Genomic DNA, 16,397 nt, shown 5'->3' with positions numbered 1-16,397 from the left:
GGGCAGAAATAAAAGACTCAAATTCTGAACTCTGTGCTGAACGACCTAACAAATCATCGAGCGACGACGTTAAACCCATGTCTCCATCGGCGGTCGAGCGGTGACCTTAAACCCAAGTCCGTCAAATCGTCGAGCGATGACGTTAAACCCATGTCTCCATCAACGGTCGAGCGGCGACCTTAAACTCACGACTTCGTCAAATCGTTGAGTGGCGACATTAAACCATTATCTCTATCAACGGTCGAGCGGCGACCTTAAACCCACGACTTCATCAAATCGTCTAGCGGCGACGTTAAACCCCTGTCTCCATCAACGGTCGAGCGGCGACCTTAAACCCAAGAGGAGATAAATCGTAGATAGATGATGACTATAGTCGAACGGGAAGACATACAAACAAGACTATTTTTAAGAGAAAGCTCGTCGAGCGGGTAGATAACTTCATTAATCAAAAGGAGAGATTGTCGATCGGTGGAAATACAATGAGACTTCAAGAAGACTTCTACAAAACGGACGCTTGGCCTCACTCTATATAATCATAAACATAGTCAGGCATCGAGTAGTTCAGTTTGCTATGACTGACGATGTTGGTCGTCGTCTCGGGAGGAAGGTGGTCTTCTGCCTTATGCTACTGGAGTGCCTCGTCGATCGCCATCTCAAAGACGTGGACGATCCGCTCGACCACCTTGTCGGTAAACTAGTCCGAGCGAAGGTACGCCTGCTTCATCGCCTCGAACCTAGTCGGCTCGGCTTCCTCGTAGGTCACCAGAGCCTAGCGGGAGGCCTCTAGAGCATCCTTGGCCTCCTTGATCTTCCCCTTCAGAGAAGCTTCCTCAGTAGAGCGGCAAGCCCGCACGGTAACCAAGAAGTCCTCGGCTTCCGATAGCTTCTCGAAAAGGTGTTGAGCCTCTTGGTTCTTGAGCTCCAAGTCGACGATGGCTCGTCTCTTCCTTGTCATGGCCAGCTCGATCTTTTTATCATAAGTCTTTATCTGCGCCTCGAACTGGCCTAGCCGGACTTCCTAGTCAGAGGACTTCTTCTGTTCAGCCTCAAGAAGCTTCTGGACCTTCTCCAGATCGGCCTGTAGTACGACAACCGATGGCCCCTGGGAGGAAGAGGCGCCGCCCAAGATCTTGAGCTTCTTTAGATCATCCTCCACAAGAGTGAGTCGCTGGCACATGACCACGCTCTCCACCCAGTACTGCCGATAAACATGCAAAGGTTAAGCGCCGAGCGGAGGTAAATTATAAATAGATGAAATACGTACCCCAGTGGACATCTGTAGGTGACTATTCCCAATCTCTCCTGGCGACATCATCGTCGCTCGGGCCCTCGCTTCCTTCCAAATACCAGCAAGTGGCCCGCGGATCAGAATCTTATGCTCGGGGATGGTCGGACGGGTGCACTGCTCAAGGTAGTCCTCTGTTGGAAGGTTGAGGGTCGCTGTTACCGATCGCCGGCCGCTCGGGTTAGACGAGGAGGAGACCACCAGACCAGAAGGAGCAGCGGCAGACGCGTGATCGATCCTGGACAGCAGTGGTCTCCGTGGGGTTCGGGTCGGTGGTAAGGAGGCAACCGGCTGGGCAACAAGGGCCTCTGGTGGCAGCTCGGACAACGACGGGGTCCGGTCAGATGAAGTAACCTCCGTCGCGGCCGGAAGGGTTGCAGGAGAAGAGGTGCCGACCCGCTCAACGACCCCCACAGCTGAGGTGGCGGAGCGAGGTGGATTGTCCGTGTGACACCTCTTACGCCTCAAGAGGGGCACTCCATCAGAAGACTCGAAGCCTCCGGTCTGATCGGCAGGCTGCGCTTCAGATGTTGGGAGCGGGTCATCAGCCGCTTCAATATCGGTTGTCTGGTCGGTGGTGCCTTCGCCCACAGCAGGCGTCTCACTAGTAGGCCTACCCTCATGGGAGCCAACTGACGCTAAGCCGAGGCTCGCCAACTCCTTGGCAGCGACCGCCTCGATCTCGGCATCCTTCAGCTTGCTGTTGCCGGCCACCCGTGCTCGTATCATGGTTCAGGATGCAAAAGGGAAAAAAGGAAATCAGTTAGACTCAAAGGAAAGAGCTCAAGAAGTTTCTTACCTAAGCCGCGCGGGAGGTAGGATCGGATCAAACTCGGGCCGAAGATGTACATGACACCTTCCAGCAGTAGCTTATGGATGTTATATCTCTGGTTGGCCAGCATGGTTGCTACGTGAAGATAGTCCGGCTTGCTCTTGTACTTCTTTAGGTCGGGCTGAGGGGGCAAGCCGACCTGCCAGCGCATTCGGAAACAAGGCCACTCGGGGAGACGCAAGAAGAAAAAATACTCCTTCCAATGCTTGTTGGAAGTGAGTATTTTGTCAAAAAATACCAGCCCGACCCTCGACTGGAAGAGGAAAGTCCCCAGCTCAGACTATTTGGGATAGTAAAAATAATGGAAGGCATTCGGGGTCAGGGGAATGTCGTGCAGCCTAAACAAAACTACGACGCCGCACATCAAATGAAGAGAATTGAGGACAAGCTATGGAAGGGGAACACGGAAGTAGTTACAAACTTCAATGATGAAGGGGTGGATCGGGAAGCGAAGATCGGCCACAAATTGGTCTCGAAAAAGACAAATAGTGTCGATCGACGGGTTATTTGGTCGATCGGACGGGGAGACCAAGATTATCTTGTGGTCAGAAGGGATCTCAAAGACATTCCTAAGGTTCTCGACATCACCCGCATTAAATCTGGTCTCCATGGTACTGTACCAGAGACCAGGAGCGGGGTCAGACGGTCGAGAAGAGCTAGCCATCACCGGAAAATAGGAAAACGAGATTTCGATAGAAGTAAAAATGGACCGAAAGCGCAATAGACACGGGAAAGAGGCAAGGATCCAAAATAATGGCAAAGGATCGAGGGGAGCTTACGGAAAGAGTGGAAAAGGTTGTAGCGGAGGAGGAAGGGGAGTTGTTGGAGCACTGGTCGCACAGGAGCCGCCGGAGCACTGGTCGCACAGGAATCACCAGAGCACTGGATCAGAACGCGAAGGTAAGAGAAGAAGGGGCCGTTGCAACGTTATAAGCCCTTGGCTCGGCCGAGCAGAGCTGTCAGATCTAGGGCGTAAAATCCAAGATGCGGATCCAGCCGTAGAATTCAAACTTGTCGACGTCGCGTCAGCGCCTATCGCTTCGATCATGCGACGGTTACGGCGGTGACAGGTGGCTTCCCCTCACTGGTGTGTATTTAATGGGCGCATGCTCGGCCTTAACGGAGGTGATTTGCATGAATTCCGAAGAGATTCAGGTGACGTCAGTAGTAACCGCACGCATCTGAGGACAGTGAGGGAGAAAGCCCAAGTGCAAATACTCGGAGCGTCGATCGGCTCCTAGGGTCGGTCTTAGGGCCGACCGACACTCTTTGATGAACCGATCAAAGTTCTACCAGTATGATGGCCAATCAGCCAACCGGTCTCCATGCTTCTTTTTGTCTAATCAGTCGGACTTGCAGCCTCCTTCAACTAGACTTGAGGGGGAGGCATGTGATCCGATGATAAGAGCCCACCCCTCAGAGGGTCATGGCCACGGTGGAAGTTAAAGTCTAGGCGGTCGACGTCCATGTGTCGCTGGCCGGTCGGACAACTCACTCGTCCGACCGGGACAAAGAAGTGCCGATCAGATATCACCACAGCTCGGCCAGGCATTGAGCTTCCGACGCTCAAAACAAGACATACATTGATCGGCCAACTCACTTAGACTTACATCGAATCTCGAAACCGGTGAAAAAGGATCACAGCACGACAATGGAGCTCTAACAGTGAAATGCTGGCCGAGCGGCCACTCCGCTGGCCAAAGGGCTAGACCACCCAAATGGCTAAGGTCTGACCTAGCGGCTGTCCCGCTCGACCCACTAACAGACAAAAGGAGGATCAACCGATATCCTCGTGGGAACTCGCGCCATCGACAGACGACATGGGAATGGTTGGCAGCATGGACAGTAGAGGATCGTACAGGAGAAGCTTCCACTATCATGTCAGAGATATGCTCGGATCATTGAGGTATAGTGTTAGGGACGCTTTCCTGACATGTCTTTTCAGGGTAAGCTTTGAGAAGCATGTGCACCTTGAGGAGCGTGCACGCGAGCCTGTGAAACCCTATATAAAGGGCCCCAAGCTTCAACGGAGGTATGCATATTTTACTGTAGCTACTGTTACTCTGCTTCACTGCTTCCTCGCTTATACATCGCCGGAGACTGACTTGAGCGTCGGAGGGCCATCGCCGGGGAACCCCTCCCTGGCTCAACACTAACACTACTGTGGTTGTAGGTCTCTGACTCGGAGTTCACCAATAGTCAATAGGAGCGCCACACCCCCAACATCCATAGCCTCGACTCTCTGACAGGATCACATATCCTTAAGAGTTCGATTTCGTCATTCAACTACACCATTCATACTTGGTGAGCCTGCATAATGTATTGTGGAACGATTCCACACTCCTCTAGGTATTTAGAAAAAAATTTCTGGACGTTGCTTACCTGAACTATCATATCTATCGTAGTATTCACCACCACGATCATATCTGACTTCTTAATTTTTTTTGTCGAGTTGATTCTCGACTTCAATCTTAAATGATTTGAAAACTTCCAATGTTTAAGTCTTTTCATAAATAAGAAACAGGTATGCATATCGAGAATAATCATCAATAAATGATACAAAATATTGTTGACCATTCCAAGAAGGTGTTGGAAATGGTCCATAAACATCTGAATGTATCAATTCTAATACTTCTATTCTTTCTTTTTTTTGGTTTGTTTGTCCTTAATGCATTCAACACAAATATTTAGGTCTGTAAAATCAATGGAGTGTAAAATTTCATCTAATACAAGTCGTTCATCTCTATTTCTAGCGATGTGTCCTAAATGTTTGTGTCATAAGGCACCTGAGTTTTTATTATTAAATTTACGCTTAGTACCACATGATTCCGCATCCAGGGTTTCAATATAAGAAGCATTTATATTAAACATATGTAGATTGTCATAAATTATAAGTGAACTGGTTCTAACAATAATAGAGTTAATAGATAAACTGAACTGACCATTTCCAAACGAACAACAATAACTTAATTTGTCCAAATGAGAAACAGAAACTAAATTCCATCTAAATGATGGTAGAACAAAAGTATCTAGTAAGTCTAAATAATAATCAATACTTAATAACAATCTAAAATGCCCTATTGCTTCCACTTCAATCGACTTGTCATCACCTATATAAATATAGAAGAAACTGTTGGAACCCCAAAGTGTTTTGATGTGATCAAACAAGCTAAGTTAGGTCCTGCGTTTGTTTAACCCTTGTGTCTAAGTGTGCAGGAGCTTAGGAACACAGGAAGTCGAGCGGAAGACGCGGCTAGCGAGAAGGACGGCACGGGGAGAGAGCCGACGGGCTCGGTGCGTCCGAGGGACGAGGTGACCGAGGAAGAGTACACCGGTGGACGAGAAGAACGTGTGCGGCGTTCGAGGGACGAGAAACCGGGAAGGAAGGCTGCTCGAGGAGAAGGTCGGAACTTGGGTTCGGGTGAGCCCTATTCCGGATGGCCGAGATCACCCAAGCTAGCGGAGCCGGAGCGAACAAGACCCGGACCGAGATGAGCTGAACCGGAAGCGAAAAAGTCAACATTGTTGACTTTGGGCTCCGGGGCGCCCGGAGCAGCCCGGACTGCTCCGGGGCGCCCGGAGCCCTCCGGGGCACCCTGAGCAGTAAAGTTGACCAGATCGAGTTTTGACTCGATCTGAACGTTGGGGGATAAGTTTTATCCCCCCAGGGCGCCCAGAACCCTTCCAGGCGCCCCGACCAAGGCTATAAATATAGTCTTGGTCCAGAAGATTTTCAATGAACTCACTGATTATAAATCCAGTGCTTGCACGCTCTCTTTTAGTCTAAGCTTCTGTTTTCTGTGCTACATTGTTGTACGAGGCTTCTCCGCCTGAAGGAGATTTTTATTGAGCTTAATCTTCCTTGGATTAACAACCACATCGGTTGTAACCAAGTAAATACTTTTGCCTCGCTTTTTCTTTATGTTTTTAATTTACTGCTTAGTTTATTTATGCAAGTGTTAGCTTAAAGAGTTCGAGGAGGGTTTGTTTGTTTTTGTGTTAGCAGGATATCCAACAACCCCCTCCTAGCCGGCCCAACGGTCCTACAAGTGGTATCAGATCTGAGTACGCCTCAGAAGGACTAACCGCCGTCTGAAGCAACAAAACAATGGCCGGAGCTAGCGACTACCCACCAGCATTCGAGGGGGAGCTTGCTTCTTGGAAGCAACAAATGACGGTATTTCTTAACTCTGATATTGGTATTTCTCTAATAATGAAAACAGGTTATGAAGCACCAAAGACAACGAATGGAGAAGCTCGATCTACGCCTATGGAACAAGAAGCAACGTGACGAGTCAATGGCAAACGGTCGGGCAGAGTTTCACATTTTAACCGCAATACCAAACGAAGACTTTGATAGAGTTGGCGAATACAACAGCGCAAAAGAACTTTGGGAAAAGTTCTTAAAACTCTACGAAGAACCGATTGAAGTCGTCCCCTCAATAGACATCGAGCCGTCATCAGAAGAATCCGAGACGGAAGAAATTACTGAGACAAACCCAACAGCCGAAGTACATCCCGAGATCGATGAAGGGGGAGAATCTTCGGAAGAAATTAATTCAACAGGGGGAGAACCAACGACCAACGAGGTAAGTAAGGTATGGTCTCTACCTTCTGAACAACCGGTTAATTCAATAGAAAATTTGCCTGAAGATTTTTGCGATTTAAAAATTGAATTTCCGAAAAAGTTTTTTGAATTAGAAAATCAATTGTCAAATTTGTCTTGCAAATTAGAAATATTATCAAAAGAAATTTGCAAATTCAAAAATATTTTGACAAAAGAATTTTGCACATTGCCGAAAGAATTTTTTATATTGTCGAAAAATTTTATCAAGTTAGAATCTATGCTATTTGAATATTTTTGTGAAGTTGCAATTCAAAAAATAATAGAAATTAACATGATACAAATTATTGTATGTTTAATATCTGTGGCTTTAAATTTGAAAAAGTGTAATTTGAGAAGTTATGAAAAATTGAAATGAAAATTTAAAACTTGCTGATATAAGTATCAGTATAAATAAATAAATGCATAGAAAAAAATTTTTTAATGCTATCAATTTTTCTTAAATTTTCTTGCATAAATTTTTGGGCTTAGAAAGATTTATTTTTGGTGAAAACTTAGAAATTTTTCAAAAGTCATTCTTTGACTTAGAATTTTTTTTAACTTGGAAATATTTTTTCTCCGAAAAACATTGAAATAGATTTCTATATTTTTTTTAAGTGTCAAACCCTTAGATTGTTTTTCTTGAAACCCCATTTTTATTGTGATCAAAGGGGGAGAAGGGAAAGCATAATTCTAGGGGGAGGTAATATAATTTTTCAATTGAAAAATATTTGGACTTATTTGAATATAAATTGTTTTTATTGCATATGTTTACCCTAACTTAACTTGGGTTGCTCACATCAAAAAGGGGGAGATTGTTGGAATCCCAAGGTGTTTTGATGTGATCAAACAAACTAAGTTAGGTCCTGCGTTTGTTTAACCCTTGTGTCTAAGTGTGCAGGAGCTTAGGAACACAGGAAGTCGAGCGGAAGACGCGGCTAGTGAGAAGGACGGCACGGGAAGAGAGCCGACGGGCTCGGTGCGTCCGAGGGACGAGGTGACCGCGGAAGAGTACACCGATGGACGAGAAGAACGTGCGCGGCGTTCGAGGGACGAGAAACCGGGAAGGAAGGTTGCTCGAGGAGAAGGTCGGAACTTGGGTTCGGGTGAGCCCTATTCCGGATGGCCGAGCTCACCCAAGCTAGTGGAGCCGGAGCGAACAAGACCCGGACCGAGATGAGCTGAACCGGAAGCGAAAAAGTCAACATTGTTGACTTTGGGCTCCGGGGCGCCCGGAACCCTCCGGGGCGCCCTGAGCAGTAAAGTTGACCAGATCGAGTTTTGACTCGATCTGAACGTTGGGGGATAAGTTTTATCCCCCCCCCCCCAGGGCGCCCGGAACCCTTCCAGGCGCCCCGACCAAGGCTATAAATATAGCCTTGGTCCAGAAGCTTTTCAATGAACTCACTGATTATAAATCCAGTGCTTGCACGCTCTCTTTAGTCTAAGCTTCTGTTTTCTGTGCTACATTGTTGTACGAGGCTTCTCCGCCTGAAGGAGATTTTTATTGAGCTTAATCTTCCTTGAATTAACAACCACATCGGTTGTAACCAAGTAAATACTTTTGCCTCGCTTTTTCTTTATGCTTTTAATTTACTGCTTAGTTTATTTATGCAAGTGTTAGCTTAAAGAGTTCGAGGAGGGTTTGTTTGTTTTTGTGTTAGCAGGATATCCAACAACCCCCTCCTAGCCGGCCCAACGGTCCTACAGAAACAATCTTTTTTATCATGATTCTTCTTTTGTTTCTTCACATAAGGACCTTTAGTAGCCTCATTCTTACTTTTCTTGCCCTTAGCTTTAGGGGTGTTTTCCAAATAGATACTTTTAGCCTTGTTTTGCTTCAACCTCTCTTCCTCTTGAACACAGTATGAAATGAGCTCATTAAGAGGTCATTTTTCTCTTTAACAGTTATAATTGATCTAGAATTGACTGAACTGGTTCGGAAGAGAAATAAACACTTAACGCACAAACATGTTGTCTGACAATTCAAGGTTAAGTGCCTTCAATTTTGATGCAAGGTGGGAAAACTCCATGATGTATTCTCGAATATTTCCCTTGCCTTTATACTTCATGGAAATCAAGTTCTTTAGAATTGTGCTTGTTTCCGCCTTATCACTTTTGGCAAAGCACTTCTCAATCTCATCGAGATATTTCTTAACTTTGGTGACACTATTAGACATAGTACCCTTAAAAGCCTCAAGTATTCCTCGTTTGATGATCATAAGATTCATGCGGTTAGAGTGATCCCACTTCTTATATTTAACCCTCTGTTCAGAAGAACTAGAATCTGTAAGAGCAGTGGGTTGCTCTATTCTAAGCTCAAAATCTAGATCCATGTAGCCAAGAACAATAAGAATGTTCTCCTTTCAATCCTTAAAATTTGTATCATTAAGGATCAACACTAAACTTAAGTTAGCAGAAATAGTAGCAACATTTGCTAAAAAAGAACATAAGAATTATAACATAAATAACATGCTTATTTTGAATCAATTAAAATAAATGGTAAACTAAAGATACCTAGTGCAACAACAAGATCAAGTGTTTAGACAGTAATACTATTTGCAAGTGATACTCTTACTGTAATAATCAAACATTAACAATAATGCATGATAAATAATAAACCTATCTTTGAATTAATTTATTAGATTTATGAAAAATAACAAATAAAATTTTATAATTGTTAGGTGTTTATTATCACAAGTAACTGTATAATTTGTTAAGTATAAATTTTTCCTAGGGCTGATTGATACTCACATAAATATACACATTTACACTTTACATAATACCTCAATAATATTTCAATATTTAAAATAAAATTAAATTCAAATAATAGAGGTCGCTTTGGCAACATATGATTCAAATTTAACTTAATTTGAAATAATAGATATTAATAGAAACTATATAATCCATTTAAGAATTTAAATCAATATTATAAAATAATTAAATTAAATTATTTCATCCAAATAATTAAATTTAATGGATTATTATTAAAAGGGCATACCTCAAATTGGCAATTATTTACCCATATAATTTGAAAAATGTCAAAAATTCAAAAAAAAAATGAAATTGACAAAATCAAACGTGGCTTCTATTTTTCCCCCTAAACTTGGCATGGTTTTTTTTAAAAAAAAATCAAATTTCTCTCACACCACGTAACATTCTAAACAATTGTTCATCCACGTGAAACCGTGCAACTATTCTATCTTCTGACAAGTTTCTGAATAGTTCGTCACCGCCACCGTCCCTTCCGGCCGAACCACCGACAACGGCAGCCCATAAGAGAATGATCACCGACGTGTCATCATCAGCCCCCAATATGCAGGAAAACTGCTGGAGCCAATAGATATATATATATATACCTTCTGCGGCGGTTTCGCAGCCACTCGCCCCCTAAAAGTCATTGGATCACAGAATCGATATATTGCCAGAAATCAGCCAAGGATTTGGCTGATGTATCCTATATTCCGGCGGCCCATAACACATAATCGAGTTTCCCTCTATTATAAAATGAAACAAAAATTCAAAATTCAAAACTTGCCAAACGTTGTGCTTCTTTCATCAATAATCATGAACCACCCAATAAAATAATGGTAGGAAAAGGTGAATGCGATCGTCCCAGCGCCCTTGTCAATTCGTTTCAGGATCAATACGGATGAGATAAATCACGGACGACTACTAGCCTTTAAAATAATAAACAATCAAAAAAAGAACAACAACGTGAACAATCAAAATAGAACCAAAATAGAATAATCTCTTAAGAATTAAAAATAATCTGATTCTGATACCACTTGATGAACTGATTGATTGAGAAATCTTAATACAAAATGCTAAACTTTATTCAATCCTTCAGAAATAAATATAATGATTAGAATTGCGGAAGTATATCAGAATCCATAGTTTGTCGTTCAATTTGAGAATGATCTTCAATTTATAATTTCATAATATCCAGAGAGTTTTATTGATGGGAAACAAAACTTAATCATTATTTATAGAAGGCTAAGTTGACTTATTTTTAATTTGACCCCTCAACAAATCAGAAATTACATATACGGTATCCACACTATTATATTCATAACAATTAAGTCCTTAAGTCATATTCTTTAATTCTAAATTTTGCCATATTGATTTATGACTTATTTAGAAGATAACATTTGACATTTATAATTACAATTATGATACCAAAATTCTAATATATCATGCATAATTATGTCATACTTAAGGGTTAGTAATGCGTTATTGTTATGCTTTAATGGTTTGGTGTATTGCAATGAGGTAAAAATGGTAGAACATAAAAGGATGACATGTTGGAGCAATTTTAGAGAACTTAGTGCATTTAAGGTACAAAAGACTTGCATTAAACTCTAGAGCAACCTGATAAAAGATGAACTTGGTGGGCAAATGGTGAAGGATGACACATTGGAGTATAGCTATGTAGCAAACGAGATGACCATTTTTGGCGGCATGGGCACATATGCAAAAGAGAAGCTTTCATTTAATAAAAGTTCTAATGTGAGACTATTTTTCATTCATATTGGAGTCAATTTTATCCATTTCCATTCTGGCCATGATTTGTTGGCTTGCTTGGCAATTGCTGTATTGCAGTGATATGAGCAACTGTGGTATCAATTAATGACATAATTGCCTTGTCCAAAGTTTATACTCGTCCCATTTAATATGGCAGTACCTAAATACGTATCATTAATGTAACCCAACAGGTCAGATCCATAAAACAAGGCAAGGATTTATTCTCTTCGTAATGGATCTGTAAGGTTTTTCAGTGGGTTTAAGAGGAAATTCAAGAGGCTTAAATGAAAGTCGTCGATGAGGCAGCTTGAACATTGGATATGGTTGATAGAAGAATGGTAGGTGGCATTAAGCAGTGGAGGTTTCAACTATGGCAACTGGCTTGAGATTGGCCTTGATTGCTAGTAGCAGATGAAGATTACTGAACTTTACAGCAATGAGTAAGCCCAAAGAATGGCAGACTTGATACTCAAACAACTTTTGAAAGGATCTTCCGCAATCATCTTCATAATCAGTAAAGACTATTTACCGATTGATATATTACCAGCTGTATCGGGTTTACATCATGATGAATTATGTTTCGAGTCTACAAAATTTACCTACAACCTCATTGAACATACATACAAGAGCCGACATGATTTATTTTGCCAAGGATGCCAAAAATGTTGAACCTCTCCAGTCTTGGGAGGTTCTAAATGGAGAGAATTTGAAGTTGAACATCAAATGTTGCTGTCCAGAGCTCCCTTCAGGACATGCAACCCTTCTAATGAAATACTCCTACGGACTCGTGCTCGTGGGATCTCGATGCGCGGGGGAGGATCTGGTGAAAAGCAAACGACCACAACAGTAAGGTTGTCGCAGGTGTTCCGCTTGAGCGCTTCACGCACAAGCTCTTTAGAGCATTTCTCTGGATCATTGTGTTCCGTAAGCTGGTTTCTCGTTATAGTGACTGCGCACTGGCTGCTCATGACATCCCAAAGGCCATCACATCCTATGATTAAAAACTCATCTTCTTCTGTTAGGATCGTGTCCTGCAACTCTGGCTCGGCAATTAGCGGGTAGGAAGAACCTTTGAGCCCCTTCATGTGCCAGTCACCAAGAGCCCTTGAAACAGATAATTGGCCATTGAGATACCCATCAAAAACACTGCCACCTAACTTCTCAATTCTCACTTGTTCGATTTTGCAATTAGGTTTATGGTCTCTTGAAAGTTCAATTGCTCGACCACGCTTGCTTAATACAGCTCGGCAGTCACCTGCATTAGCGATGAGCAGTGACCTACAAAGGAGTAAATAAAGGATTCATAAGCATATAAGCAACTCATTCAAGAAGAAAAAAATCAGAGTATACCAAGATGTCAACAGAAAATTACTATAAATGTAGATGTTCAAGAGTATACCAAAATATCAATAGGGCATTGCCATTTCAACAGAAAATTACTACAAATGTAGGTGTTCTATAGTATACCAAAACATCAATAGGACTTTGTTATTTCGGTCAACTCTGAAGCTCACATTTTGAAACCAAGCAATTTCTTGTACCAAAAATAAAAGAAACATTAAGCAAGGAATTCCATGCTCAAGCACCTTTAAAACTTTACATGCAGATGTCTTAAGAAGAAGATCGTATTCAAGCATTTAATGATGTAATATACAGAGACATCTTCACAACAATAATGCCCACCAATATGATGACAACTACTCATGAGCAAGCTTAAACTACCAATACTAGGTTAGAGTTAATCACAATGGATTATAGTGATTACATAATGCATACTGAAGATTAACATCTGAAAACACTAAAGTGAAGTTTGCAAGGATGTAGCTTAGACATTACCTTCCAAATATTAGAGCAGCAAGTGCTGTAGTCCCAGATGAGCGATCCAGTGAAGGGGAGTCAGCCAGTGCATAATCAGCTCTAATGAATGCACTCTTTAATGCCTTATCCACGCTAACAGGGAAATGATCGTCATTGATTATGTATTTAAGGATATTATTTTTAACAAAACATGCAGCATCAGTACCACCATGCCCGTCAAAAACCTGCATTTAGAAGTTGTTTAATATCAGCAAAACAAAAAGGATTTCTAAACCAAACAATGACCAGGTTATTAACGAAGGTATATGAACCAGGAACTCTATGTATGCACAAAAAATTTAACTACTGATAACTGAAACGCACCCCATAAAAAGCACCAGGGGATGGGAAATTGGTAGGAGACCCAAGATAGCTAACTAAATTATCAATGCAGATGTATTCATCCTCCATTCTTGTCTTCGGCCCGATCTCTGAGCAACTTCCTGATCGGAACAGAGGTAAGAAACCAGATTGACATTCTGGAGGAGACATCAAGGCAAGAGTCCCCAAATCGAAGCCCTATAAAAGCTCAGAAAATTGGAATACCAGAATCTTAACATGACAAAATTGTATTCAATTTAATTTGCATAAATCTAAAGGGGAAGAACACTAGTTTGGTAGGACGGACCAGGCGAGCAGTGCTCGCAGAATGGCGAATAACTGAGAGATGTCGAGGGGGTTTCCGATCTCTCCCTTCCTTCATTGTCTCTGATGATTCAGGATCTTCATTGCCACCACAAATGGAAGGCTCTTTGCTTCCCAGATTTTCGTCCGTAGTCAATGGTGGGGAGGATTTGGAGCCCGATGCCATAATCCTTGTAAACCATGAACGTAATGGTGCAGAAACTGAAGAAATAATTCCTAGAAATCTTCCAAGCAGCAGTACCAATTTGCAAACGAATATCTTTGATCAATGATCAATGTACTAATATTATACGCAACATTTTGGAAAATAATAACACTAGGCACAAAGATAACAGGACATTGTCGTCGCTACACAGATCTAACTAGAACCAATATGATCTCCCCACAACCTAAACCACCTAGGGCTCAACCACAGGACTCAACCCCGGAGAATGGAATTTTATTTTCCACGAACAGAAGCAAACAAAATCCAAAGAGTAGCTGAGATCAGGACGTTGACAAACCTAAACGACCATTTATAAACAAATCCCCTAACAATTCCTAACTCGAATCAAAATCCTCAACAGATATTCTTCATTTCAGGGAGAGAGAAAAAGTTCAAAGACTACCAAACTGTTCTACATTAACATGAAACCTGAGAAAAAAACTCTCCAAAACTTCAACTTTAGCAATACCGACACAGAACATGGACGGATTGAAGCCGGAAAACCAACACATTATAGAGTAAGAACCACAATGCATCAAAATCTGAAGGAAGAACCAAAATCGATCTAGAGAAGATGCACTCAAGGATCATAAATCAGCATTCTCCGTTCCTTTCCTTTCCTTGCAGAGCTCGAAGAATTTCAATTGTGGAAATTGAGGAGGAAGAAACAGCTATGAGAATGAGATGCGAAGAGGGGAAATGCGCGTCACTAATAGCGGAAGCCACGGACCGGCAACCGCAGGTCACCCGGTCTCCTCTTGCATAATAGAGGAAGGGTCCGTGGAGAGACACGTGTCGATGTACTGTGGCATCGCGAGAGTTGACAAGCACGTTGTTTGCACCGGACACTTACAAACCAGATATATAATAATTAATTATAGTTTAACTAACTATGAATTATAGTTTAACTAACTTTTGTGGATTAGCTGATTAAACTCAATTTTCTAATCGCTAAATCTATCTGCACGTTTTAGGATCTTAAAGAACAAATTTTTTTTAGCAAATCAAAAAATAAATGATATATATATATATATATATATATATATATATATATATATCCATTCGATACACACTCCTGGACAATCTTCACAAGTTTGGGCACCTATATATATCCATTCGATACACACTCCTGGACAATCTTCACAAGTTTGGGCACCTAGGTGCACTCTCAGATAGGGGTGTAAATGAACCAAGTCGCTCGCGAACTATTCGAAACTTGATTCGATAAAAGCTCGTTTGAGCTCGTTTAATGAGGCTCGTTAAGATAAATAAACCAAACTCAAGCTTCACAATATTCGGCTCGTTAGCTCGTGAACACGTTCGTTAAGCTCATTAAGTAATTTTTAAATAAAAATAATAATAGTTTTGATATTGAATTTATAGATTTTACACTCTACTTATGAAAAATATAGACAAATATATTAAATTTATTTATTAGAATAAAATTACAAATTTTAATAATATTATTATAATTTTCTCTAAATATATAATTTAGTTTTTAATGAATATTTAAATTTATGATTTATATTTATTAAGCTTGTTTAGGCTCGATAAAAGTTCTAATAAGCTCTGAGCTATGAATATATTCATTAAATAAAGTTCGAGCTCGGCTTAATTTTAAACGAGCCAAGCTCAAACATTCAAGAGTTCGGCTCGGTTCGACTCGATTGCACCCCTACTCTCAGACGTCCCAATTCTCAACCCTGCACACTCGTTCGGTGCACACTCTTGGATGACCCTCACAGGTCCAGGCGCCCGGGGTGCACCTTTGAGTGCCCTAATTTACTTTTGAGAATCGAGGTGCTCGGGGGTGCACCCAGGCGCCCGAGGTGCACCTTTGAGTGCCTAATTTACTTTTGAGAATCGGAGTGCTCGGGGGTGCACCCAGACGCCCGAGGTGCACCTTTGAGTGCCTTAATTCACTTTTAAGAATTGGGGTGCACCCAGGCACCCGGACCTGTGAGGGTTGCCCAGGAATGTACACCGAATGAGTGTGCAGGGTAAAAAAAATTATATATAGCTGTGATACCCTGCACACCCGTTCGATACATACTCCTAGGCAACTCTCATAGGTTTGGGTGCCTGACTACACCTCCGGACGCCTAGGTGCACCTACGTGCGCCCCGATTTACTTTTGAGAATTAGAGTGCCTGGACCTATGAGGATCGATGCTCATTGGGTATATATAGGGTGCCTAATAATATTTTTACTTTTTTAGCTCTGGGATTAAGCCAATTAGATTTTACCTCTAAGGTTTAAGAGTCGAGTTATAGTGTTCAAGCTAAAAAAAATATATAAAACTAAAAAAGAAGGTACTCACGGAATATAATATATGTATTAAGGATATAAGATTTAGAAAAGGTAATTGCGTTGTTGACTGCGTGAAGATTTTGAATTAGAGAAAAGGGGGTTTCGTCTTCCTCTCTGCACACACCAAATAGAGCAG

General features: G+C 41.9%; 1 protein-coding gene across 1 annotated transcript; it reads right to left on the bottom strand.

Moving 5' to 3' along the window:
* Positions 1 to 11,746: 11,746 nt before the first annotated feature.
* On the bottom strand, positions 11,747 to 14,647 carry LOC121998269 (probable protein phosphatase 2C 47). The gene is made up of 4 exons (XM_042553109.1): positions 13,730 to 14,647; positions 13,426 to 13,620; positions 13,081 to 13,286; positions 11,747 to 12,522 (listed from the first exon to the last, which is right to left on the bottom strand). Exons 1-4 carry the CDS (start codon positions 13,910 to 13,912, stop codon positions 11,964 to 11,966), a joined length of 1,143 nt encoding a protein of 380 aa, XP_042409043.1. The 5' UTR covers positions 13,913 to 14,647; the 3' UTR covers positions 11,747 to 11,963.
* Between the last annotated feature and the right edge of the window lie 1,750 nt (positions 14,648 to 16,397).

Source organism: Zingiber officinale, chromosome 6A, assembly GCF_018446385.1.
Source record: "Zingiber officinale cultivar Zhangliang chromosome 6A, Zo_v1.1, whole genome shotgun sequence".
Lineage (NCBI taxonomy): Eukaryota > Viridiplantae > Streptophyta > Magnoliopsida > Zingiberales > Zingiberaceae > Zingiber > Zingiber officinale.
This window is presented reverse-complemented; position numbering and strand designations above follow the sequence as displayed.

Coding starts and splice junctions, on each gene's coding strand:
- LOC121998269 (XM_042553109.1), bottom strand. CDS start 13,912: ATGGCATCGGGCTCCAAATCCTCCCCACCATTGACTACGGACGAAAAT. Junction 13,621..13,729: donor CTGCGAGCACTGCTCGCCTG/GTCCGTCCTACC, acceptor GAGCTTTTATAG/GGCTTCGATTTGGGGACTCT. Junction 12,523..13,080: donor GCTGCTCTAATATTTGGAAG/GTAATGTCTAAG, acceptor ACTCCTTTGTAG/GTCACTGCTCATCGCTAATG.